This window comes from Peromyscus eremicus, chromosome 7 (genome assembly GCF_949786415.1).
Source record: "Peromyscus eremicus chromosome 7, PerEre_H2_v1, whole genome shotgun sequence".
NCBI lineage: Eukaryota > Metazoa > Chordata > Mammalia > Rodentia > Cricetidae > Peromyscus > Peromyscus eremicus.
Genome location: NC_081422.1, coordinates 53,869,699 through 53,896,847, shown reverse-complemented (window position 1 = coordinate 53,896,847; position 27,149 = coordinate 53,869,699). Strand labels below are relative to the sequence as shown.

The 27,149-nt window shown below is 40.1% G+C and overlaps 1 protein-coding gene across 1 annotated transcript in view; it reads left to right on the top strand.

Moving 5' to 3' along the window:
- Nucleotides 1–1,118: 1,118 nt before the first annotated feature.
- Arih1 (ariadne RBR E3 ubiquitin protein ligase 1) overlaps nucleotides 1,119–27,149 on the top strand; it is a 93,775-nt gene continuing 67,744 nt past the window's right edge. The window contains exon 1 of the mRNA XM_059268002.1: nucleotides 1,119–1,803. Within this exon, the coding sequence (XP_059123985.1) occupies nucleotides 1,435–1,803 (369 nt within the window). The 5' untranslated portion in view covers nucleotides 1,119–1,434. The remainder of the gene's footprint in view (nucleotides 1,804–27,149) is intronic.

Sequence of the window (27,149 nt, the reverse complement as noted above, 5' to 3'; positions counted from 1 at the left end):
TCCTTCAAGTTACCGGAAGGAGGCTTCTTATGCCTCTGCTCCCTTCCAAACAATTCCCTGATTCTCCTGTCCTGTTTACAAGGTGCAAAGCAAATAAAACAAGTTAAGCCAAGTGTTGGAAAGGCATAAAATGCTTTGTCATGACCTCTAATTAATTTGCCCAATATTTCCCATTTACCAATTGAGTTTTAATTTTCAGTGTTCTAACTACCGTGAACCTTGTTTTGAACAAGGCCATCTTCCCCTCCTCCTCTGTTTAACTATCCATCCATCAACACAGCTCACTTCTGCACCACCTCCAGATAAGCAGTCTCTCTTGCTACATTTGGTCCTTGTAGATGTGGTTTGCCTGTATTGTTTCCAGGAATCATTACTGTATTTTATATTGCATGTAATATACAGTATGTATCAGAAAGCCTTTCTGCTCCATTGCTGGGGCCTTTGTGCATGATGGGCAAGCATGCCACCACAGGGCTACAAACATTCTTGTCTTTCTGTTTTAGAGCCTCATGTGCTTCTGCTATAACATGGGCACTAGGACTAATCTTTGGAAGGCCCTTAGTGATCAACTGAGGAAAGCCATGGCGTTCACATTGTTTAGGACCCTTAAGAAGTGCTTGTCAAGATGAGTTCAGGAAACGTCTCTTTACGATGACGTCACGTCAGGGGACCCGAGAACCACTGCAGATCCACACCGGTGGAGAGCAACACTCCAACTACCTGTCACACAATTTGGAGTTTCCGCGTACTACCACCTTCCAGGCAGTGACTCGGGCAACCGGGGATTTTAGCTGAGCAGCAGATGGCTTTCCGGAACTAGCCAGAGCGGGCGAGAAGTGTCGGTGAGGCCCGGAAGCGAGGAAGGCCCGCGGCGAGAACCTCTGCCTGGGCGCTCCCCGGGCCCCTCCCCGCGACCGGAAGGCCTCAGCCTCCTCACGTCAAGGACCTGCGGGTTCTCAGGCCAGCCCGGCCACCGCTGCGCCGCCGCGTTCCCGTCCTCCTCCGGCCCGGCCGTGGGGTCTCCCCGTATACTACGCAGGGGCCAAGGGGCGTGGCGCGGTGACGCACAGAGGACTGACGCGGTGACGCAGCGCGGCGCGGTGACGCACGCCCCTTTGTTGGCTCAGTAGCGGTAGCAGCGGCCGCGGAGGTGGCGCTGGGGACTGTTTTCCGTCCGAGGCCGGAGCGGAGCGGTGTCTGACTGAGGCGGGCAGCAAGCGGCCCCCGCGCTCCCTCCCGCCCTGCTCCGCGCCCTCCCGGCCGCCGCCGCCGCCCGCCTCCAACCGCCGCACCGGGGGAGCAGCCGCGGCCCACGGGGCCGGAACCAGGCCTGCGTCCGGACGGCAGCCGGAGCCGGAGCGAGAGCCGGGGCCTCGGCGTCCCCGCCCTCTCCGCGCCGCGGCCAGCGTCCGCCGGGCCCGCGCGCGTCGCGCCATGGACTCGGACGAGGGCTACAACTACGAGTTCGACGAGGACGAGGAGTGCAGCGAGGAGGACAGCGGCGCCGAGGAGGAGGAGGACGACGACGAGGACGAGCCGGACGATGATAACCTGGACCTGGGCGAGGTGGAGCTGGTGGAGCCCGGGCTGGGCGTCGGCGGGGAGCGGGACGGACTGCTGTGCGGGGAGACGGGCGGCGGCGGCGGCAGCGCTCTGGGGCCTGGAGGAGGTGGCGGTGGCGGCGGTGGCGGCGGTGGCCCGGGGCACGAGCAGGAGGAGGATTACCGCTACGAGGTGCTCACGGCCGAGCAGATCCTGCAGCACATGGTGGAATGTATCCGGGAGGTCAACGAGGTCATCCAGGTGAGGGGCCCCGCCACGCCGTCTGGCCCCGGGACCGGCATGGGGATCGGACCCGGGCGGCCCGCGCGGCGCCGAGGGGGCAGGCCTGGGCCTGGCCCGCCCCAGGCCTGTCCGCTCTGCCGGCCGGTCGGGAGGTACGTTTGGGCGGTGCTTCCCGGAGTCCTGGTATGGCGGAGGCCTGGGGCTGCCTGAGCGGCTCTGGCCGGCAGTTCCTGCATGACCGGCGGCTCTAGCCGGCAGTTCCTCGTGCCGGATGATAGGCTACAGGGGCGAGCTGGAGGAGGGGGTGAGGGAGTGAGTGTGGAAGAGGTGTCAGAAAGAATCCGGCTCTTTTCCACCCGGTTTATCCTAGCCCTTGAGTCTCTTGAGCAGTTTCAGACGGGATTAGGGCAGGCCCTTCAGAGCAGCTTTGGTGTACGATTGCCCCAAGTGGGCACTGGCTAATAAAGAAATGGATCTCCTTGGCAGTCTTAAGTGGCTACTTAAAGGTGGGGGAAGGGAACTGTTTCTCGGAAGAGGTGATGATGGGCTTTATTTCTGATGGTGAGGCTTGTACCTTTGTGTTTGTATGTGTGTGTGTGTCTTTTTGTTTGAGACCTAACTGCTACTACTTCCAGTGGTAGCATGTAACTTGATGGAAGCTGTTGGAATAGTTACTGCAGATTGCCTGTCTACCCTTGCAGCTCCAGCAACAATAAAACTCAGTGTTGTCTAATTGGACAAAACTCTATTGTGAATTAGAAAGGCTTTCAGCTTCTGAACTCCTTTCTCTGAAGATTTCTATTTCGTGCATAGAAAGTTAGGCTTGCTTCAGGTAACTACATCTCACTTAACACTATGCATCAGGTTTTGTATTTTTGAGTTTTAGGAATTTCGGTTAGTTTGGGGAAAATGTTGTCACGAATGCGACATGATTGAAAAATAAAAAACCGACCTTGTGTGAAAATCTGAAATTCCAGCTACTTGGGAGGCTGAGGCAGGTGGGCAAGTTTAAGTCCTACTTGGCCTACAGAGTGAGCTCAAGGCTGCCCCTGGCAACTTGGTGAGACCCTGTCTCTAAAAGAGAAGAGCTGAGGATACAGCTCAGTGGTAGAGCACAGGAGTAGCATGTTCGAGGCTCTAGATTCAGTCTTCAGTATTGTAGAAATAGAAAAATGAAATCTTGATTCAGTTCAACTTTTAGAAAACAGTAGTTACATGGGAGGAAACTACATTGGAACTAGTTACTCTTGTTTTTAAGCACATCACTCTCCCCCCCCCCCTCAACCCCCCAGGGTTTCTCTTTGTAGTTTTGGTGCCTGCCCTGGATCTCACTCTGTATACCAGGCTGGCCTCAAACTCACAGAGATCCATCTGCCTGCCTCTGCCTCCCGACTGCTGGGATTAAAGACGTGGACCACCACCACCGCCTGGCTATCATTACTTTTTTCCCCTAAAACTAGCATGGGTTGGCTTAATATTCATGGACAGATTTATCAGTGTCACTGCCTACTTGCTGACTTTCCATTATTAATATGTTTATGGTCTCATCTAGTAGGCACCGTTTTGCAGATTAAACCATCAAGGCATTAAAGAATGGGTGGGTTTTGAGTAATGGAAAAAATCTCATCTAATGCTGTTATTAGTGGAAATCTCAAGTTTCAATATAGATAATGTAATCTCAGAAATAAGTGGAAGAATTGTAAAAGTCAGATAAGTTTCACTGCTCTAATTCAGTTCCTTGAAAATTGAGATTTATTTCTTTTCTCTTTTTAAGAAACAAATTGTTTTAATAAGGTATTTGTAGTTTAAAACTTGAATTCTTTTTGTTTACATGCAGTTATATCAAATCTGATGTTTTCAACTTACTATCTAACTCACTGGCATTTTAATTATTTTTGGAAAATAACTCAAGGGTGTTTATCAGAAATAACTTCTCACTTTAAATGTGTATTTTACTATAATTAAATCTCATCCAATTTTGTCAGTTCTTAAGATTTGTATTAGTTAGCTAGGTCAGAAACATGATGTCATTTCTGGAACAGAAAAGTAACTGATGTTTATGACATCATTCTTAGTTTAGATAAGAAAATGAATGCTAATGAACTACCAAGACCTACAAAAAGTAGCGATTCTTTTTTTTTGGGGGTGTCCCCTACTTTTTCCATATTTCCTTGCTTCATTATTCCAGCTTTTGTAAGTAAGGCTGTTCTTAAATAGAATTCATGCACACCTGAGCATGAAAGTTCATATTTAGAAATACCAGTCAAGTCAAAGGTTAGGATATATCCCAGACCATCTTTCCTTGAATTGGTATACTTAAACATCTAAACTAGGCTTGATTATGTTTTAGATCAGAGTTAAACTCAAAGCATTGCATGATTAGTGTGTGCACTCATTTACACTCATGAGTAAAGAGAAAGACAAAATAGACCACCAGAGAGAGGCACTAAAATGTGAGCTGTAGCTACTTTTCTGGACACTGCATAATTATAATACATACATACATACATACATACATACATTTGTGTGTGTGCGTGCGCGTGTATGTGTCCATATATATATATCAGAATGATTTTGTGTGATCTGTTTTCAGTGGGGAGAAAAAACAGATTTCAAAACCAGAAAATCTCTGAAGAACTTTCTGTAATAAGTAACTATTTTTCAGGAATTTAGTGATTACACATTAATTTGTGTATTTAACCCATTGCTGGCTTCTTATGGTTTTTGACTTACAAGCATACATAGCCTCAGAGGTCAGTCATAGAATATTTTCTTATTTCTTGGTGTAAGTCCATTTGCAGAATTAAATGCTTTGGGATGGTGTTAACAGTGTTTTCCATGTTATACTAGTTGCCTAATTGTCATCAAATGTCATTTTAAAAATGAGTGAGGTGTAGTTGTTTGTAGTTGTAGTAGTTTGATCCCAGCATTTCAGGAGGCAGAGTCAGGTTGATGTCTGTGTGTTTGAGGTCAGTCTGATCTACATAGTGAGTTCCAGGACAGCCAGAACTACATAGTAAGATCCTGTTTCAGAAAAACAAAACAAAACAAACAGCGTCTTGTATATATAGCTCTGGCTTTCCTTAGACTTAGAATTCTCCTGCAGTCTAACTCAGGGCCTGGCACATGCTAGGCAAGTATTCTGTTCCTGATCTATGCCCCAGCCCTTTAAAACGCACGCACGCATGCACATACACACAGCTTTTTGAGACAGGAGTCTCATAGTGCAGCTCAGGCCATCCTGGAACTCATGGTTTTCTCTCTAATAGTTGGGTCTATAGCCTTATATTACCATGCCCTATACTATCATTCTGTTTATGACATAGTGAGCATATATTTATTGTCTTTTCCCTCCTTTCATGCTGTCATGTTTTGGGATGGAATTTCCCTGGGTTGCCCAGGCTCGGCTGCAGCTTCCTGGGTGCCAGGACTACAGATGTGCCATACATACCAAGTGCTACCATAGCAGGGTGCACTCTGTGTAGTTCTTTTTTAGTTAGCCATATTTTTTTTTTTTTGGTGTGTGTGTGTGTGTGTGTGTGTGTGTGTGTGTGTGTGTGTTTTAAGACTTTATTTTAAAGTACGTATATGTTTGTGGGTACATGGATGCCTGCAGAGGCCAGAAGAGGGCACTGGATCCCCTGGAGCTGTAATGACAGGTGGTTGTGAGCTGCCCTGAGTAGATAGATGATGGGAACTGATTCCCCCCCCCCCCCCACAGGTTTTTATCTGTGTAATAGCTCTAGCTGTCTTGGAACTCACCCTGCAGACCAGACAGGCCTCGAACTCAGAGATCCACCTGCTTCTGCCTCCTGAGTGGTGGGATTAAGTGCCACTGTGCCTGATAGAGCTGAACTCTTGCACTGCAAGAGCAGCAATTCTTAACTGCTAAACTCTCCCAAGCCACTTTTTTTTTTAAAGGCTCTGTGTCATCAGGTGTTTAACTTTGTTAAACCTATATACCTTGATACTATGTAACTACATTAATAACTTTATAAGTAGATCAATCCTATTAGGTGATCTGATGAATAGAATAAGTAGAATAAATGCTATGTTTAGACTGGCATTTGATGATTACTACTTTTTGGATAAGAAAATGATCATACTTGTAATTTAGCATGGCTGGATCCTTTGGAACCCATGGTGATACTTGTGACAGACAGTCTTTGTTATTCAAAGCCTAAGTGTTTTCCTTTTTCTTTTCCTTTTCTTTCTTTCTTTCTTTCTTTCTTTCTTTCTTTCTTTCTTTCTTTCTTTCTTTTTTTTTTTTTTTTAACTTTTCTTTCCTCATTTTTCCTTTCTTGTTTCTTTTGAGACAGGGTCTCTCTGTAGCCTGGCTGTTCTGGAGCTGTAACTGTGTAGACCAGGCTTGCCTTGAACTCATAGAGATCCACTTGCCTCTGCTAAGCTAAAAAACCTTTCTTTTTGAGCTGTCAAGTAGACTTCTGCAATCACATGATTTAAATTTCTTCCAAAAATTTTGTTCTTTTCCTCAGTTTTAATTCAGGGATAAGTGACCATACAGTTTTATTTTGAATACTGTCTTTTCATGTGTTATGCTGTAAAGAAATGGCCAATTAAATTGCTGGGTAGTATGGAATTGGAGAATTCAGCTTACAAGTTTTTACTGAGCTGTTCTGGCAAATCAACCTTTTTGAGCTTTACTTTAAAAAATTTTAATGGTAACTCTGGTTTTTAGGCTAAAATTTAGGGTTTAAATAAAGGAGTGCCGTATATTGTTCTGGGAGTTTCTCCATGTAATGTTTATAAATGTACACATTGTTCAGTAGCAGTTTTTCCTCTTTTGTTATGTCCCTTTTAAAGGAAGTGTCAGAAATGACTTGACACATAATATGCTTTGGCAAAAAGTACAAAAAGTAATGAAATATTAGGTAACATTTCCTTAATATTGAGACGTTTATTTAGATAATGCTAAAAATAGCATAATTCCTGATACTTTCCCTCATGCTTAATTTAAAAAAAAATCATGCCTACAACTCAGATATTACTGATTCCAGTTACTTGACAGTATATCTCACCCATAATTTTCTAATTTTTAAAAGAGCTTAGTATGCTGATTCTAATTAACTTGACAGTATATCTAACCATGATTTTCTAATTTTTAAAAAGGCTAGGTATAGAGGCAACTATCTCCTGATTCTTAGAAAGAATTTACAACTAAAAGTCACTACAGTGGCTGTGTTTCTCTTAGAGCTTGTGACATTTTAGACAGGTTCTTCTTTCAGCAGTTCTTCTTTGATTTACCCAGTCCATTAACTATTTGGGTTAAGAGCTAGCCTTCATTCATTTTCTGCATCTCCCACATCCAGTTAGCCCAGGTCAGATTACCTTTTTTTCTGTTTCTCTTAATAACTAATCCTAATTTTAACTTTTTTTTGGCTCCTGACTCTAGACATTCAGTTCATCTGTCATACACAGCTATCAAATACATGTATTAGTTATTCTCTTGCAAAAAAAAGAGTGTTGTTAAAAGTGTAGTCCAGACTCCTTCCAGCATTCATAGTTTCCATCTGACTGTCACCTAATTAATGCTTTTCCATTTCCATCTCCACTGTTCTTGTCCGTATCTCCCACTGCTCTGACTGCACTGCTTATAATTATACACTGAAAGTTTCCTGGGGTTTATGTTATTATCTCTTCTTGTAACAGCCCTTCTCTTAAACTGCTTAACTATTACCTCATATCTTTCTGGAGCCTCCTTATTTACCTTTCCAATGCTTCCTTGTTTGTTTAGCACTTTATGTGGATATTCCCTGTGTGTGTGTGTGTGTGTGTGTGTGTGTGTGTGTGTGTGTGTGTATGGGTGAGCATGTGTGCCTATGTTGCCTGTATGTGTAGGAGTGTGTGCCTACATCTCTATATCTTAAGTCTTGTTGGCTAAATATGATGGCTTTGAGGGTAAGTGTACTTACATAGTCTGACAGGAAAACACTAGGTAAATATTTTGAAGTTTGTACTTAACTGGTAAATGCTTTGTTACCTTATCTATCTTTCTTTCTTGTTTTTGTTTGTTTGTTTTCAAACGGTTTCTCTGTGTACCTTTGGTGCCTGTCCTGGATCTCACTCTGTAGACCAGGCTGGCCTCGAACTCATTTTAATCCCAAGTGCTGGGATTAAAGGCGTGCGCCATCACTGCCTGGCTTTTTCTCCTTCTTTTTCTTCTTCTTCTTCTTCTTCTTCTTCTTCTTCTTCTTCTTCTTCTTCTTCTTCTCCTTCTCTCTCTCTCTCTCTCTCTCTCTCTCTCTCTCTCTCTCTCTCTCTCTCTTTTTACTTTTTTTGAGAAAGAATTTCTCTGTGTAACAGCTCTGGCTGTCGTGAAACTCACTCTGTAGACCAGGCTGGTCTTGAACTCAGAGATCCGCCTGCCTCTGCTTCCTGAGTGCTGGGATTAAAGGTGTGTGCCACCACTACCTGTCGTTACCTAATTTTCTTAATCTTAAAAACCAAAGGAAGGCAAATTAAATTTTTTCTGGTACTAGTAAAATATTTTATTGCTTCTATATGCTGCAGATGTGATAATGTAAGACTATAAGCAATGTTTAAACTCGAAGAGGACAAGCATTTATTTATTTATTTTAACTTATTTGTTTGTTTATTGGGTTCTTTGAGACAAGGTTTCTCTGTGTAGCTCTGGCTGTCCTGGAACTTACTCAGAAAACCAGGCTGACCTCAAGCTCAGAGATTTACCTACTTCTTCTGGGATTAGATATGCTGTCATGCCTGACTAAGAGGACAAGCTTTAAAAAACCCTTTAATTTTTGTTTGTTTGTTTGTTTCTTTTTTTTTTTTTTTAATACTAGGTCTTCCCATGTAACCCTGACAGGCCTGAAACTTGCTGTGTAGATCAGGCTGTCCTCAAACTCAGAGAGAGCTGCGAGGTTCTGTCTCTTGAGTGCTGGGTTTAAAGCCTTATACCACTGTTTAGCTTAAAGGCCTTTTTAGATGTAACCTTTTCTATTTATTTATTTATTTATTTCTTTCTTTTAGATGTAACTTGGAGGGGGCAGCGATGTAACTTTTATACTTGTGTGTAGTTAGTTTTTTGGCCCTTTATGTGAACTGACATAATGGTATTACCAGTTGATTTACTTCAGTGTTGATTTTCAAAGAATCAAGCTGTTTGACAAGGCATTATTTCTTTTTATAAGTGTTTTGACATTTGTATTCATGATGTAGAAGCAATAGATGGATAAAACCAGATACCTAGCAAGACTAGTATAGCAATAGTCATTGTGTTCTTCACCACCACAATTTCACTTATTCTAACTGTTGTTTCTTCTGTTGTTTGTTTTTGAGACAGGTTCTTAGTATTGCATAGTCCAAGTTGGTCTGGAACTCATTATGTGGTCCATACTGGCTTGAAACTTGTTTCCCTTCCCTTCAGCTTTTCAGGTGCTGGTATCACAAATGTGTATGCCACCACACCTGGCTTGCTAGTTTGATTATGCCTTAAATGCACATCTTCTCAGTTTGTGGGATAAAATGAGAAGTATGCATAAAATACTTTGCAATCTAATGTATGAAGGTTGTCTGAAACAAAAATGTGCTTCACTTTAGACTTGTGAGCTAAATGTTGATGGGATATTTTTACTAGAAAAGTCATTTAGATATTTGTCACACATGATACTTCTTTTTTTAACAGAATTTCTCTGTATAGCTGTGGCTGTTTTAGAACTTGCTTTGTAGACCAGACTCGCCTCGAACTCACAGAGTGCTGAGATTAAAGGCGTGTACCACCACCGCTACCATCACCACCACTAGCCTCATGTGATGTTTCTCTAATCAGCCATTTCAAGGAGAACAGCTAAAATGTTGCTGATGATAAAATTTGAGTTTTATGTGACTTCAAATTTTGAGAAGCTTTATCTGCCTTTGTGAAACAGCTTCCTAGGAGAACTTTCTGATGGTATATACTATATAAATAAAAATACATCAACATTTGGAAGATATACATAATGTTACAAACCAGTATTTCCAGAGGTGGTTAGGAATGGGATGGAATTCTTGAAAGTTTTAAGGAGCTAACATACTGACCTAGTTTTTTGGTGTTCTGGCTTTATATTGAAATGTAGTAGCAGTGCTCAGAAGAATACTTGGTTTGAGATGAACACCATAAAATTTTTCTTTATAATTAGTTTTATTTTACCTCCTTTTTTGGGGAGAGGGCAGTGGGGACATTCATTTTTGTCACTGAACTATATCCCAAACTGTTAAATACAAAATTCTGATAATTTTAAAAAATACTGTGTGTTTTTTGCCTATGTGCATGTCTGTGTACCATGTGCCCAGAGATGCCAGAAGAGGGCTTCTCATCTCCTGGAACTAAAATGGAAGTTACAGTATCTAAAATTAAGCACTAATTAAGGTGCATTTAATAGCACATTAGACAAAAGAGGTCAATAGAAGTTAGAGTGAACAATGGAAAAGAAGGATGATAACATGAAGACCAAGAAACACACAAAGAACTGACAAAAAGTGCTAATATATGTTTGACTAGAGCCTCAGAAGAACCTAAGTAAAGGATGATTGTAGTTTTTTTTGTTTTTACTCTTTATTCATTGACTCTTTGGGAGTCCGCCACCCAGCTCCCAAATAAATACACGGAGCCTTCTTTCTTATGAATGCCTGCCCTTAGCTTGGCTTATTTCTAGCCAGCTTTTCTTACCTCAAATTATCCTGTCTACCTTTTGCCTCTGGGCTTTTACTTTTCTCTGTTTCTGTATATTTTTCCTTCTTATTCCGCGTCTGGCTGGGTGGCTGGCCCTTGACATCCTCCTCCCCTCCTTTTTTGCTCCTCCATTTGTTCCCCTTTATGTTGTCGCTGCCTGGCAGCCCCTCTTATTTCTCTCTCCTGCCTAGCTATTGGCCGTTCAGCTCTTTATTAGACTAACCAGGTGTTTTAGACAGCCTAAGTAACACAGCTTCATAGTTAAATGCAACATAAAAGAATGCAGCACATCTTTACATCACTAAACAAATGTTCCACAGCATAAATAAATGTAACACATCTTCAACTAATATTCTACAACAGATGAGTAGAGTTTCCAAAACTAATAAAGAGATATTATCTCCATAGTAAAAAAAAAAAAATCTGATGTTATCTCATGGATAAACACAAAGGAAATACTGGCTAGGCTTTTTTTTTTTTTTTTTTTTTTTTTTTTTTTTTTTTTTTTTAGTTTTGAGGACAAGGAAGTTTTGTTTTTGTGATTTTATTTTGAGATAGAGTCTCTTTATGTAGTGTTGGCGGTCCTGAAACTTTATGTATACCAGACAGGTCTTAAACTCAAGAAGATCCGTTTGTCCCTGCTTTCTGAGTGTTGGAATTAAAGGCGTGTACCACAATGTTCAGCTAAGGAAAAAAAATAGTACATAATTTTAAAATAAGAGAAAACAACACAGTCATTGTTTAGAAATCTTTTGTGTGTATGTGGTGCCAGGGCCTTGGCACTTGATAAGCAAGCACTCCATCCTCAGGTGCATCCCCAGCCATGGCTCTATTTCATTTCATTTCATTTCTGGTCCTCATGCCTTATATACCTTTCTGCTTTCTACCATCACTCCCTGGGATTAAAGGCTCGCTTTCTGGGATTAAAGGCGTGAGTCACCATGCTTGGCTGTATCCTTGAACAGATGGATTTCTGCCTCTGGAATGCTAGGATTAAAGGTGTGTGCTACCACTGCCTATCCTAAGTATCTAGTGGCTTTTCTGTTCTCTGACCCCAGATAAGTTTATTAGGGTACACAATATTTTAGGGAATACAATACCACCACACCTTAATGCCTCAACATTCCAACGTTGTTGGGGTTATAGGCCATAATCATACCCTGCTAACAACAGAACTTCAATGCAAAGTGCTTAAAATGCAAAGAACTTCAAAATAAAACAAAAAACCTCCAGCATTTTAGGGAGCTGCAGAGATGACCAAGTGATTAAGTTCACTGACTGCTCTTCCAGAGGAAGGTATTATAGCTTCCAGTTCTAAAATTTCTATTTGTTTTGTTTTGTAATGTTGAGACAGGGTTTCACTATGTATATAACTCTGGTTGGTTGGCTTGCAGCGATTTTGCTTCTGCCTCTCAAATGCTGGGGTTATAGGTGTGTCCCATGCCAGGCCTTCTGTTTGATTCATTGGTGTAAATTACAGTGTTCTACCAACCCCATCTCAGGTATTTTTGTGCTTTGCCCCATTTTCTCTAGGATACTAATCATTTAGTAACCGTTTTTTGTTTTGTTTTATTGAGACAGAGTTTCTCTGTGTAGCTTTGGAGCCTGTCCTGGGACTTGCTCTGTAGTCCAGGCTGCCTCTGCCTCCTAAATGCTGGGATTAAAGGTGTTTTGTAGGGGAAAGTTTCTCGGTCCTGCCTGGCCCCAAGGTCCTACAGCCACTTATAAATACTGAGAGGCTTATATTAGTTATAAACTGTATGGCCTATGGGTCAGGCTTCCTGCTAGCTAGCTCTTATAACTTAACTCAACCCATTTCTATTAATCTATATGTTGCCACGTGGTCGTGGCATTACCGGTCTGCTGGCATCTTGTTGCTCCTTCGGCGGCATGCTGGTATCTCTTCTGACTCCACCCTTCTTCCTCTTTAGTTCCAATGTACCACCTAACCTTATCTTGCCTTGCCATAGGCCAATTCATCTTTATTTATCAATCAGTCAGAGCAACACACATTCACAGCGTATACAGAAAGATATCCCACAGCAGTGTTTGCCACTACCACCTGGCATGTGCATTTTCTTACTGTTGCTCTAATAAATTACAAATTTAGTGACGTAAAATACAAATTCATTATTAAGGAGTACTGAAAATCAGAAGTCTGGGTGTCAGCAGCCTTTGTTTTTTTTTTTTTTTTTTTTTCAAGATTGAGGGGAGATTTTTTTTTTGGGGGGGGGTCCTTTTTCACTTCTAGATACCATCCCATTCTTTGGCTTGAGACTTTCCTCCATCCTCCAGAATCAGAACATCTTCAGATTTCTGAATCTGCCTCTTTTTTTCCATTTTAAAGGACTAACATGCATATTACAGGATAATCTTACTTCAAGATCAGCTGTGTATTGACCTTCCATTTGCAAGGTTAATGTCTCCTTGCATTATTGTATAGTCTCAGACTCTAGGTTTTAGAATGTGAACACCTTGGGGTAGTAAGGTCACATCTACCATGCTGTCTCTTAGCAGTAACCTTCTGTGATAGATGATCGGGTTGCTTGCTCCCAGAAGTACTGAGAAAGGTCCCTTGAAGGGTGGGGGTGGTGGGAAGTCACTTCAGCTGTAAGAGTCACCAGCCTCAGTTCTTGTTACCTAAGCTGTTTCCTATGCCCATCACATTGACTTCTGGATTGTTGTCTGGCTTTTCTTAGGCCACTGTTTGTCTTTAATTTGTTTTTTGTGGATTTTGTTGTCTCTGAAATTACCATATAATCCTCATGTTCTGCCAAATCTATAATCAGCCTTTAAGTCCATATGTTTCTCCTGATATATGTGCTTGGTAGGAGCTATGCAAAGATGAGCTAAGTATATTCCTTTTCTTTCCAGAGTCCAAAGTGTAGGAAAGCAGAGTGGCCTGGATACAACTTGATAATAAAAGCAGTAACTCAGAATTTACTATGCCCACATTTAAACATGTGTGTCCTAGTTGTGGTGAGTCTCTGTTTCTGGACTTGGTTTTGCTTGGTTTCCAAAGTTAAGAGTCTTAGTATGCCACCCTATGCCAGGGACCTAACCTTCTAGTTGGTGTTTATTTATTTATTTATTAAGTTAGTTGCAGGGCCCTGAACTATGTCTCCAGTTCCTTAAATGCTATTTTCTCAAGATGACAATTCTGGTGTGGGTCACTTTCTTGGATATTGGCCTATTGCAATCTTGCTTTTTCTAAAAGGACCAGTTAGATTTTAGCAGTTGTTACAAGGCTCTTTTTAGAAATATTAGAAATCAGGGATATAATAGAGCTTGGTCTGCTGAGTGGTTACCTTTCAAACCTGAATTTAATCCCTAGAACTCAAATTGAAAAATCAGAACTCAAATTGAAAAATCAGGGCGTGGTGATGCATGCTTGTAATTAGTACTAGGGAGATGGGGGTGTTAAGTAGATCCCTGTGGCTTGCTGGCCAGTTGGTGAGTTCCAGGCCAGTGAGTGACCCTGCCCCCAAAAACAAGGTGCATGATGACTGCAAAGCCTCCAGAGGCACAGGAACACATAAATACAAATGCCTGTAGGACATACATGCAAAGAGGTATCAGAAAATTCAAAACGACCAGAAAAGTGTGATAGAAAATGGAACGGGGTGTGTGTGTGTGTGTGCGCGCGCGCACACACACACACACACACACACACACAGACACACACGTAGCTGGAGTTTTCTCTCCGGGTCCCACCAAGCCCCAGCAGTCTGACAGCCCACTTATAAAATAAACACACAGACACTTATATTATTTAAACTGTTTGGCCTAATGGCTTAGGCTTCTAGCTATCTAGTTCTTACATCTTAAATTAATCCATTTCTATAAATCTATACCTTGCCAGTGGCTCGTGGCTTACTGGCATCTTCACATGCTGCTTGTCATAGTGGTGGCTGGCAGTATCTCCCTCCGCCTTCCTGTTCTCTCAATTCTCCTCTCTGTTAGTCCCGCCTATACTTCCTGCCTGGCTACTGGCCAATCAGTGTTTTATTTTTTGACCAGTCAGAGCAACACATTTGACATACAGACCATCCCACAGCACACACATTTTAATATAATGTCAGAAGTTTAAAATGTAGACCATGGTCCACAAGGTCCAGCATTCTTTCCAACAGAAGTACCAAAAGATAATGGAAGACTAGCATTTAAACATTGTTATGAGTGTGCTAGACAACAAATACTTGCTTTCTCTTTCATTACCTAACCTTCCTTTTTTTGTGAATGTGGGTACCATTATTGAGGATCTAACCCAGAGCCTTGTGCATGTTAGACAAACACTCTCCTACTTAGCTACTTCACAGCCAGAGAAATTCTATTTAAAAGAGAGAATGCTGCTTATTTTATACAATGTATGGAGTTGTGCAGGTGCCTGTGTAGAAGAAGTGAGGTGTCTTCCTTCATCACTCCACCTATTTTTTTTTTTTAATTTTGGATTTATTTTATATATATGAATGTTTTGCCTTCATGTATGTATGTGCATCACGTGCATGCCTGGTGTCCATAGAGACCAGAAAACATCTAGTTATCTGGAACTGGAGTTAGGAATGGTTGTAAACCACAGTGTGAGTGCTGGAAATCAAACCTGGATCCTCAGCCATAGCAACAAATGCTCTTAATGGCTGAGCCATCTCTTCAGTCGTCTTTTTATGAGGCTGGGTCTCTCATTGAACCTAAAACTCACTAGTTAACTTTCTGGCCCTCCTGTTCCGCCAGTCCTCTTGTTTCTGTCATTCAGTGCTGGAATTAAAAGCAGGCTACCACATCCTGCTTTTTATGCCTGTGCTCGGGGTCCAAACTCAAGTCCTCATATTTGTACAGCCAACACTTCACCAGCCGAGCTGTCTGCCCCGGCCCCAGAGCACAGACCTGTAGAGAACTTTTTAGATGAACTCACTAGTTACTATTTAACTTCACTCCTCTACTCATCGTTTCAGCCCTCTGATTTATGTCTTGAGTGTTTCGCCTGCATGTATGTCTGTGCCCACATGTATACTTGGTGTCCTCGGAGATCAGAAGAGGTATGTCAAATTTCCTAGAACTGAAGTTACAGAGAATTAAAAGCCTCTGTGTGGGTGCTGGGACTGGAAGCTGGGTCCTCTGGTAGAGAAGCCAGTGTTCTTATTTGGTGAGCCACCTCTCCACCTTCTACTGAATTCTCGCTGGCCCTACAATTTTATGTGGTGGTGGTTGTCATTGTTGTCTTTTCCTCAGTTCTTTAGAACTGTGACAGTATCTGAAGCTGGATTAATAATGTTGCATTTCATCCAACTAAAGCCAGAGTGGTGAAAATAGGACTTCAGAATTCACAAAGTGTTCTAAATAATTAATCATAAGAAAGTGTAAGCTGGGTGTGGTGGTAGACTCCTTTAATCCCAGCACTCCAGTTTGAGGCAAGTCTGGTCTACAGAGCGAGTCCCAGGGTAGTCAGGGCTACACAAAGAAACTTTGTCTCAAAAAAACAGAACAAAGAGACTAGAGAGATGGCTCAGTGGTTAAGAGTACTGGCTGCTCTTCCAGAGGACCCAGGTTCAATTCTCAGCACCTATATGGCAGCTCACAACTGTCTATAACTTGAGTTCCAGAAGATCTGGCACCCTCACACAGACATACATGCTGGCAAAACACTAAGGCACATAAAATAAAAATCTTAAAACAAAAAAATTGAAGTGTAGGTTTTAAGCAAGATTTGAAAAGTTGAGGATGACACCAAGCTTGCCCAGTGTTGGGTTAATGCTGGAGTCAATAGAAGTTTTGATTATCATGTAGTCAGATGAACAAGATTGAAGAGCTTTTCATGGTTGTGATGGCTATTTATGGAGTACTACCTCCCTGTTATGTTATTAAACTTCCACAGCTTTTAAAAGCGAGTGTACTTTCTTGTTTGAGTACCTTTGATTTAAGTTCTTCTGTACTCTTATTATGTCTCCCTGTAGTATTAAAGTCTAAATTTGTAACCCTGCCTCAGTAAGTTTTTCTGTAATTGTAAAAGACTTATTTAACACATTGGAGAATACAGTGCTTTAATCTATATCCAACTAACGTTTTTTGGGGGGTAGAATCCAGAATAAAACTTTGTTCTTACAATTTGTTGATGAGGAAGATTGTTCTGTTTTGGTATTTTGAATTCATGCCTGTGCAGGCATTAGTTACATAAGGTAGAAAGAACACTACAGCAGCACATGGACACCATGCTCAGTTAAGTAAATGCCAGGCAAATACCTAAGGCAGATTTGTTTGTTTATATCTTGTTGCAGATACTGGTGGGTTTTGCAGTAACCAGTGAATAAGTCTCTCATCTTGTGTAACTGTTTTATTAATAGTTTTGAGTTCTGTGTACTTCTGACTCTGCATTTATAAAAATAAAAGCAGTTGCTAAATAGTACTAACTAGGTAACTGAATTTTTAAAAAATGTTTTTGTATGTCTTGGAGATTCCAGCTAGGTTAAGTGAAGAACACTGAAGTTGTAATGCAGACTTTGAATTTTTTTTTTTTTTTTTTTTTTTTAAAGATGGTTTCTCTGTGTAGCCCTGGCTGTCCTGGAACTCACTCTGTAGACCAGGCTGTCCTGGAACTCACAGTGATCTGCCTGCTTCTGCCTCTGAGTGCTGGGACTAAAGGCCTGTACTGCCGCTGCCTGGTGCAATGTAAACTTTGAATCAGGTTAATTTTTCTCCTTTTGTGCAAGTAAAACAGTCAAGAAGTTGGATGTTGATGCTAGTATGACTTAGTTCTCCTTCATAACCCTGATTTAAAAATAAACCTGGGACATTGTGGCTCATGCCTATAATTCTAATAGGAGGATTGCGAACTATCCAGCCAAACATGAAAGAGTTAAAGCTGAAAAAAATGGATAGCTGAGCATGGCGGTGCACACCTCTAATTCCAGCTCTCTGGAGGTAGAGGCAGGCAGATCTCTTGAGTTTGAGACCAGTCTTATCTACATAGTGAGTTCCAGGACAGCTAGAGTTATGTAGAGATAATTTGACTCCAGAAAGGAAGAAGAGTGGGGAGTGGGGGAAGAGGAAAGAAAGAATGGAAAAGAAAAGTGATTAATAACTTAATAGACAGCCGGGCGGTGGTGGCGCACGCCTTTAATCCCAGCACTCGGGAGGCAGAGCCAGGCGGATCTCTGTGAGTTCAAGGCCAGCCTGGTCTCCAAAGCGAGTTCCAGGAAAGGCGCAAAGCTACACAGAGAAACCCTGTCTCGAAAAACCACAAAAAAAATAAAATAAAATAAAAAAAAAATAAAATAACTTAATAGACAGAAAAAGAGTAGGAGACAGCAAAGGCAGGAGTGATTAGTGGTCGCGATATTGAATGAACAGTAAGAAACTGTCACTCTAAGTGATTGGGAATTAGAATGGTAGGAGATGGGCAGAGTCAGTTAGTAGGCAGTATGACCTGTTTTTGAAAGATTTAGGATAGTACTGTTGGGATAGACCTATTCCCTAAGGCTGTGAAACAACTTGAAACATTTCAGCGTTAGTGGAGCTAGTGCAGAAGTACCTGTTGGCCACTGTTCATGGGAATAAAAACAGTGTGGTGAGAAGTCTATTAGACTAATCTAGGCAAGAAAAAAAAGTCTGGAATGGATGAAAAAGGATAGCATTCATAATGCAAGGTTAAAAATTAGTGAGAAATGGTGAATTGATTAGAAAAGACATAGCTTAATGCTCATTTCAGTTTCAGTTTTGTCTTTGATCATGTGTAGTTTTGTATCAGTTCATTTTGATGAATACTGTTTCCTTATTTGTAAAAATAATAGTGTAACCTGAGTTTTAAGTAGCATTTTAATAGGCTTGGCTGAATTGTTACTCTGTGTTCACTCACTGAAACATACCTGTTTGCTATCCATTGCAAGCTCCTTGCTTTGCTGGTTTTCCTAGCTAGCCAAAATTAAATAGCAGCGTTAGCTTAGCACAGTAGACCTTATATCATTTGTAAAATGCCTAGAATAGGAAATAAGTAGAGTATTAGGTCAGTAGTTGCCAGAGATTAGATGGGGAGAATGGGAAAAGACAGCTAGTAATGACTAGATTTATCTTTAGAGTGATAATGTTCTGAAATTAATGGTTGTCATCATAATGAATATAATAAAAACCACCTGAACCATCTTAGAGTTAATTTTTATGATATAAATCATAAAAATTACACACCATATTTTAAATTTCTTCAGCTGTCTAATAAGTAGTTTTGCTTTTGTATAGTGGGAATTGAACTTGGAGCTAGGCAACGCCTTCTTCCCTAAACACCAGGTTACATCCTCAGTCCCTCCATGTCTTTGGCAAAGATCATGCATTGTTTTTGGTTAGTATTATCTTGCTTCAGAATGAGAGATAGTTAGTAGAAGCCAGGTATGAAAGACTACAGATTCAGGTAACTGTGAATGACAGGTTCCACTGTGGAAATGGTTATGTGAACTTTTTATAGTCAGAACAAATGTAAGCCCCAAGCCAGTGCATTTGCCATACGTTAATGGGGAACTCAGAAGAGTTACATCAAAGCTGGGAAATCTCTGCCATAGAGTTCAGGTGCTGTCTTAGCTTTTGGATTGATGGAAGCTAATGATCTGCTAATTACTCATTTATAATACATTCTAAAGATTTTTACCTGATAGCCAGAAGGTCAGATATAGAGATGGGTAATAAGTGGCTATTATTTCGTTAGATATAGAGTATCTATATAGATATGAGAGTCCTTAAGATAGTTCAAGATAATTTTGGTTCCTGGTGTGTACTGTTGATTCCCTAAAACCAGGGAAGTCATAGTCAGTCTGCAGAATCTTCATAGGTGTGACTTTTTCCAGGACTTGAGTTAAGATCACACTTCTTTACCTGCTCCTGGTTTTAATGGATTACAATGATAGATCCTCTAGAAATAGAAGAGGGAACAGAACTTTTCCTTCTTTTTCTTTTAGAAACAGAGTTTCTCTGTGTAACAGTCCTGTCTGTCCTAGAACTCACTCTATAGACCAGGCTGGCCTTGAATTCAACAGATATCTACTTGACTCTTCCTCCTGAGTGCTGGGATTAAAGGGTTATGCCACCACTGTCTGGCACCTTTTCCTTTCTTAAACCTTTTTTTGTTGTTGTTTTGTTTTGCTTTGTTTTTTGAGACAGGGTTTCTCTGTGTAGCTTTGCGCCTTTCCTGGAACTCACTCTGTAGCCCAGACTGGCTTTGAGCTCACAGAGATAGGCCTGCCTCTGCCTCCCGAGTGATGGGATTAAAGGCATGCGCCACTACCGCCCGGAAAATGTTGTATTTTAGGTTCATGAAAAAAAAAAAAGATTAAATTATTGCTTTTACCTGTACACAAGGTTTTGGTGAAGACAGGTGAAATGAGCATTTAGGGTACTGTCTGACTAAAAATTTTATCAATGTAACACCGAGGCTGACTTAAATTAGCATTTTGAGTATTTAAGTACAAGCCTCTTAATATGGTTATGAATTTGAGGTTATAGGTCAGATTCTACTTAGCTTTTGAAAATTCACTTCAGAGTTTTATATATACATGCTTTGCTGTTGTAACATAATGGGCCTTGGTGCCTATATCCTTGACCATGATACCATGACCACAGTTCAGAGGATTAGTCCATTATCATCATGGTGGGACATGGTGGCAGTGCAGGCAGGCATGGTGCTGGAGAAGGAGCTCAGAATTCTGCACCTTGATAGGAAGGCAACAGGATGTGAACTGCACTAGGCATAGCTTGGGCATAGGAGACCTCAGAGCCCACCCCCACAGTGACACACTTCTTCTAATAAGGCCACACCTACTTCTACAAGGCCATACCTCATAATAGTGCTGAGTTTATGGGGGCCAATTACATTCAGAGTACCACAGTGCCCCTACCATATACTGTTTTGAGCCTTCAAAGTTTTTTGTAGCTGTGCTAGCAGTCATACTTACATAGTAAAACAAAATATAGAATGGTAAAATGCTGAATTATGAGTTTTATTCTGTGATTTTTAAGTATACCCTAATTATGAAGATGTTAGTGTTAACAGTAGAAATTTTCTGCATATAGTAATTTGACAGTTTAGCTTTAGTATAGATATGGTAATTTGTTGTGTATGAAGAAACAGGCAGGGTTATGAAAGTGCCTGCTAGATCTGTTAACTGTTATTGGCATTAAAAATACTGATGGATTTACTATACTTGTGGGAAATAATTTCTAATTAAGAATACTTTTTTTTTTTTTTTTTTGGTTTTTCAAGACAAGCTTTCTCTGTGTAGCTTTGTGCCTTTCCTGGATCTCACTCTGTAGACCAGGCTGGCCTCGAACTCACAAAGATCCGCCTGGCTCTGCCTCCCAAGTGCTGGGATTAAAGGCGTGTGCCACCACTGCCTGGCAAGAATACTTTATTTGTGGCTCGGGTGTAGCTGAGTTGGTAGAGTGCATGCACAAAGCCCTGGGCTCAATCCTCAGCACTGCATAAAACCAAACATGATGGCACACACCTATAATCCCAGTATTGGGAAGGTGGGGAGAGGAGGGTCAGAAGTTTAGGATCAGGCTAGCTTGGGTTACATGAGGCTCAGTTTCAAAAGAATAAGATAGAATAAAAGCAAGAAAAGCGAAAAGAATATTAAGTATGGGACAATTACAGACTTCAGGCTCAAGAATTTTGCTATAAAATAGAGGCATATACCCTCCCCCGTTTGGTTTTCCCCTCCCCTTGGTATACCTTGACTTTAATTTATCAAGTCTGTGTCTCTGGCCTTTGCCGCTGTGGCCCATTGATCTGTCCATCTGTCTGTTACAGTGCATATTGGGTACTTCCAGAAGTTTGAATTCAGTGATGCAAAGGACAGGCGGGCTGCAGCAGCAAAGGTAGGACAGAATCATTCAAAAGACAAGTCATTAAAGGATCATTAAGTACACACACACACACACCAGCAGCAAGTACTTCATTGTTTAAAGGCATTTATTCTGCACACCTTTATGGGAAAGCCTATTCTAGGAAAGCAAATCTAAATGATTTGTAAAGAGCACAGATTTATTTTGTGGTTTTGGGGCTATGTTCGTAGTATATATGTGTATTGTAAGGCTACTACTGAGCTATACCCTTAGCTTACTTTATTTAAACAGAAGCCTGCTACTTGGCATTTAGACTAATAAGTAAATAGGTACTTACTACTATCTTTGTTAGAAATATTGAGTGATTGAAGAGGATTTAATGGTGTGTGTTAGTATTAGCTTGATTCATAGACCAGGTCGATTTTTGGGAAATTATATGAAAAAGGTTCCCATTTTGGAAACAGGAGAAGCAGGAAAGATGGGTTGATTTGCTTGTTTATATGACAAAAGTAATCTGCGCCTTGCAGGTTTTTTTGGCTAATGTCTCTGAGAAACTGTAAGGGATTCTATTTAAATATTTGTAATATAGATATGCTACACAACAGCAATTGCATTAATAGCAGCTCCTGATTGTTTCTGTTGTTGCTATTAAATAGAATTAGGATGAAAGAAAAACAGCCTTTTTTTAGTGCCTTCTAAAGCCCAAGTTACAGGTCAATTTTAGGAACTTAAATTTTAAGCTAGGGCTCAGTGATATAACAGCACTTGCCTTGAATGCATACAGCACTGGATTTGGTCCCCAGCACTCCAAAACACTTCCCCAAACAAAAACCTTAAACTATACAGTACAGAAATGTTGCCTATATTGTTGTAGAGTTGGCTGTAAAGTAAGGTATTGTAGGTATAGTTGAATGATGACATTATTTCATTACTTTCTTTGCTTTGTGTTGTTTCTTAAAGGAAAATGATTTGCTTTTTTTTCTTGATAGATTAATAGTTACTCCTTATGATTTCCCAAATAAAAAGGTAGATAAAAATGTGTATTTGATTTTCAGTGAAGATTGCTAAGCTTTCAAAAATGACTGTAAAACCGAATATTTAAATGCCCTTGGCACGAGTTTTGAGTCGAAAGGCTGGATGGTGGTGATTAGTTAATACTGTAAATAAACTTAATATATTTGTATTGAGATCTAGTGTGGAAGCAAATTTTGAAGTGAAACTTTATAGCATACCATAGGAAGAGTGTTTTGAATTAAGTGGTGCAAAATAAAATTTGGGTTTAAATTGTCCTCTTGGATCTTGATTAACTTTTTTTGTGTTCATATTTTATAATTCATCCTTTCAGTTGTATTTTAGGTACTTCATAGTTTCTTAAATCACAAACCTTTATTTTTAACCTTTATAGTATGGGGCATTAAAAAAGCATATGTCACGAATCTACAATTTCTTGAAAATTGTAAAACCTAGTAGCTCGAAGCAGAATAAAAAAAAAATTGTGGGATTGGAAAGATGATTTGGCAGTTAAGAGCATTGATTGTTCTTCCAGAGGACCTGGGTTCAATACCCAGCACCCACCTTGAGGCTTGAACTGTCTGTCTGTAAGTCTAGTTCCCGACTTACATGCAGGCCAAACACCCATGCACATGAAATAAAAATAAATTAAAATTTAAAAAATTGTGAATTTAGAAGTCTAGGATCTGATCCTGGCTGTACCACTATTAAACTTAGCTTCTGGGGCCTGGAGAGATGGCTCAGAGGTTAAAAGCACTGACTACTCTTCGAGAGGACCCAGGTTCAATTCCCACCACCCACATGACTGTAACTCCATTTCCAGGTGATCTGACACCCTCATAGACATAACATGCAGGCAAAACCCCAAAGTACATTAAATAAATCTTTTTTTTTATGTGTGTGTGTGAAATAAATAAATCTTAAAAAAAACAACAACCATAATTTCTGTTTTTCACTTTTCTCTTCAAAAATGCATTGGGATCTATAAAAAGGGAAAAATCCTAACAGAAGAATGATCATTAGGGAAGAATAGGGAATTGTGCTAGAGGAGGGTAGAGGTAACGTAGGAGTAGGTATGATTCATATACATTATAAGCATGCATGAAAATGTTACAGTGGAATTCATTACTTTGTACATCTAGTTTACATTAATAAGAATGAATATTGTGGGCTGGTGAGATAGCCACCAAAATTGATGAGCTGAATTTGATCCCTAGACTGATAATGTGGAAGGAGAAAATTGGTTTCTGAAAAGTTGTCCTTTGACTTCCGTATGTATACTGTGGCACATGAGTGCCCTCTGATCATAAGTAAATGTAAAAAAGAAAAATTGTGTAACTTGACACAGTTTGATTAACTTATGTCTTTATGTTACAAAAATTGATTCAAGATAAGACTAAAGCTGTGATTTTTTTTTTTTTTTTCCCCGTATGGGGTGGGGGTTGAGACAGGGTCTCTCTGTGTAGTTTTGGTGCCTGTCCTGGAACTCACTCTGTAGACCAGGCTGGCCTTGAACTCACAGAGGTGCGCCACTGCCGCCTGGCTTAAACATTTTTTAAACTAAATTTTTGCTCATGATTTTTTAAATAGCATTTTCTTGATTTCAGTTAATTTTAGATTCCCAATTCTGTTTATATTATTTTATTTTTTGAATGCTGGTGATTGACTCTCATCTTACACATGGTAGACAGGTGCTTCCCCACTGAGCTTTGTCTCCAGTCCTGTCAGTGCATTAAATCTACAACTGAATCATATGTATGCTCATTCTTTCTGTTCAAATACCATCTTATTTCTAAGTTTCTTGTTTTTTATTTGACAGTATACTGTAGATTTAACAGTTATTATAGTATTTTCTTATATTACCACATTAGTTTCTTGTCTTTTCTGTACACTTCACATTGGATTTTCATTTGTCTAGTTGTTAGCCATTTAGTTCACTATATGTTATATATAATGTTTTCTATTAAATTTTATAAGTAAAGCTGATTTTTTAAGGTGTTGTTTCTTTACACCAATGCTGTGTATTGTTAGTTTCTCTATATACTTGCTGATGGATCTTAGACATTTTCAGATTTTTATTAGTCTGATAAAATTTTGCTTGTTTTTAATTTATATTTATCCAAAATTCTATTTTATATCCTTTAGACGCGCACACACACACACACACACACACACACACACACACACTCACTCACTCCAGTTTTCCTGTGTAATTAAAAATGACCTTGAGTTCTAATCATCCTCTTTCTACCTCCCAAATGCTGGGATTATCGACACAAATCACTGCTTTCACCTTGTGTGGCTTTATACCTATCTTAATGCATTCTTTTCTTGAAAAAAAATTTATTTATTTATTTAAATGTTTATGATGTTTTGCCTACATATGTCGCCTTGGTGCTCATGGAGGCCAGAAGTGGGCGTAAGATATTGGAACTGGAGTTCTGGGCGGTTGTGCAATGACATTTGGGTGCTAGGAATAGAACCTAGGTCCTCTGGAAGTAACTGCTGAGCCATCTCTCCAGCCCCACTTACTAAATTCTTAATGTATGATAGTTACCATAGTTCTTTTCTTCAGTCAGAAAGTAAAGACAGATGCCTCTGGACACAAATAGGAAAAAAAACAAGTTGTATTATGTGTGCTCTTATGAGTTCATGTAACTTCTCTATTTCTTTTTTGTATCTTTTGGCATTCTGCCTTTCCTTTTTACATTCTCTATTCCACTTTTTTTCTACCACCTTTGAAAATCCTACTTAATGTTACTTTTTAAATCAAAATCTTATGACGAATTTTATTAAATTGCTTATAGGTTGAATTTTTGTTTTGTTTTGTTTTTGAGACAGCTTCCGATCTATCAAAAAGCTGGCCTCACAATTGTAGCCAAGCATGACCTTGTTCCTTCTGCTTCTATTGTGTGCAGTAACTACAGGTTAGGAGTACAGGTGTGCACTACTCTGCCTGATTTTATGTAGTGCTGGGGATTGGTTTGAACCCAGGGCTTTGTGCATGTTAGGCAAGTAGTATGCCAACTAAGGTGTGTGTGTATGTGTGTGTGTGTGTGTGTGTGTGTGTGTGTTTCATTCATGGTTTAAAAATGTTATTTAATGTCATTCTTACAGCAAATGATAATCAAGTATATTATGGTCATTACTACTTTTTAAAAATTAATTTATGTGTATTGGTAAACATTTTGTTTGCATGCATGTCTGTGCACTATGTGCATTCCTGGTGCTCATGGAGGCTAGAAGAAGGCATCAGGTCCCCCGGGACTGGAGTTAAGACAGTTGTAGGTGCTGGAAATTGAACCTGGGTCTGCTGCAAAAGTAGGTAGTGCTTTTAACCACCGAGCCATCTCTAGACCCTTACTACTTTTTTCTGTTTGTGCTGGGTTTGAATCCAAGGTTTATTCACGTTGAGTGATACCTGTAACTCTCTTCTGTTTCTAACAGACGTAACAGTCAGATATCCTGGGCGTAGTGTGCTCAGGTGTTGAGGTCAGTTGAATTTACTCAGCACTCTACTTGGAGCCCTTTCTACTTACCTATCAGCATGGTTTTCCTGTGTCTGTCATATTCTTTGATTCTTAGATTTAATGGTTAAGACTACTTAACTTAAATCTAAGTTCAAAAATTTTCAAAGATATTATTCATTGTGACCCTGATAATTCTTTCAAGCATGATTGTGAGATTGTCTAGACAGGAAACTATAGATTGGAAACTTTGTGGGAGACACTGCCTTCTGTCTTCATTGTTGCTGATAAAATTGGCAATAATCTGGTTGTTGTGTGTCTTCCTGAGATTTTCTCTAGGTTGTGTATCCTTGGTATTCCAAAGAGATGTTTGTGAATCTTCTGGGTCACTGTGCTAGGTAAGCTTTTAGCACTCTCTGAAGTAGAAAAGCTTAGGTCTATTTGTAGCTTTGTTGGAATTCTATTACTGCTTGATAGTCCTCGTCGTCGTCCCCCTCCTGAATTTCTGTTAGTTGAATTTTAAAAAACAGTGGATGCAGTTTAATTAAAAATTATGACTGAAATTTCCAAGAAAGACTAGGGAAGGTGCAGTCCGCTAGGATGTTGATAGATAATATCTATAATGGAAAGTAATAGTTGAGATTATAAGCATATTATTGAAGATGAAAACATACTAGAAGAAACAAACTAAAAAAGATTAAAATGATTGCCTTATAAGATTAGAATCAAAGCTGAAGCCAGATGTAGTGGTGTGCAGTTTAATCCCAGCACGTGGGAGGCAGAGTCAGGAAGATCTCTATGAGGTCTAGGCCATCCTGGTCTACAGAGTGAGTTCCAGGGTTTACAGAGATACCTTGTTCTTAAATCAAAGCTGGGTGAGGTGGACAATCCCAACACTGGAGGCAGAGGTAGGCAGATCTTTTAGTTGGAGGACAGTCTGGTTTACATAGTGAATTCCTTGATAGCCAGGATTACATAGTGATACCCCCTCTTAAAAACAAACAAAAAAACCCTATTGGTAAGAGAGATTTAAAACTAGAGGTAACTGAGATAAGACAAAGATTTAAAACTTGATCCAGCAAGGTAGTTCAGCAGGTACAGGCACCTACTGCCAAAGCCTGACCAACTATTTGATCCCTAGGATCACGTGGTGGAAGGAGAGAACTGACTCCCTGTACATTGTCCTCTGACTGCCACAACACATACACAATTTTTCTAATGTAATAAAATTTAAAAAAGATTTAGATATTGCAATAGTGTTAGTTATAAAACTATGCACTAAGTAAAATAATTCAAAACAGTTATTTGATCCAATATGATTTATTGATAACATTTTTTAAAATAACCTAGAAAATATATGGTGGCTATATGCCATG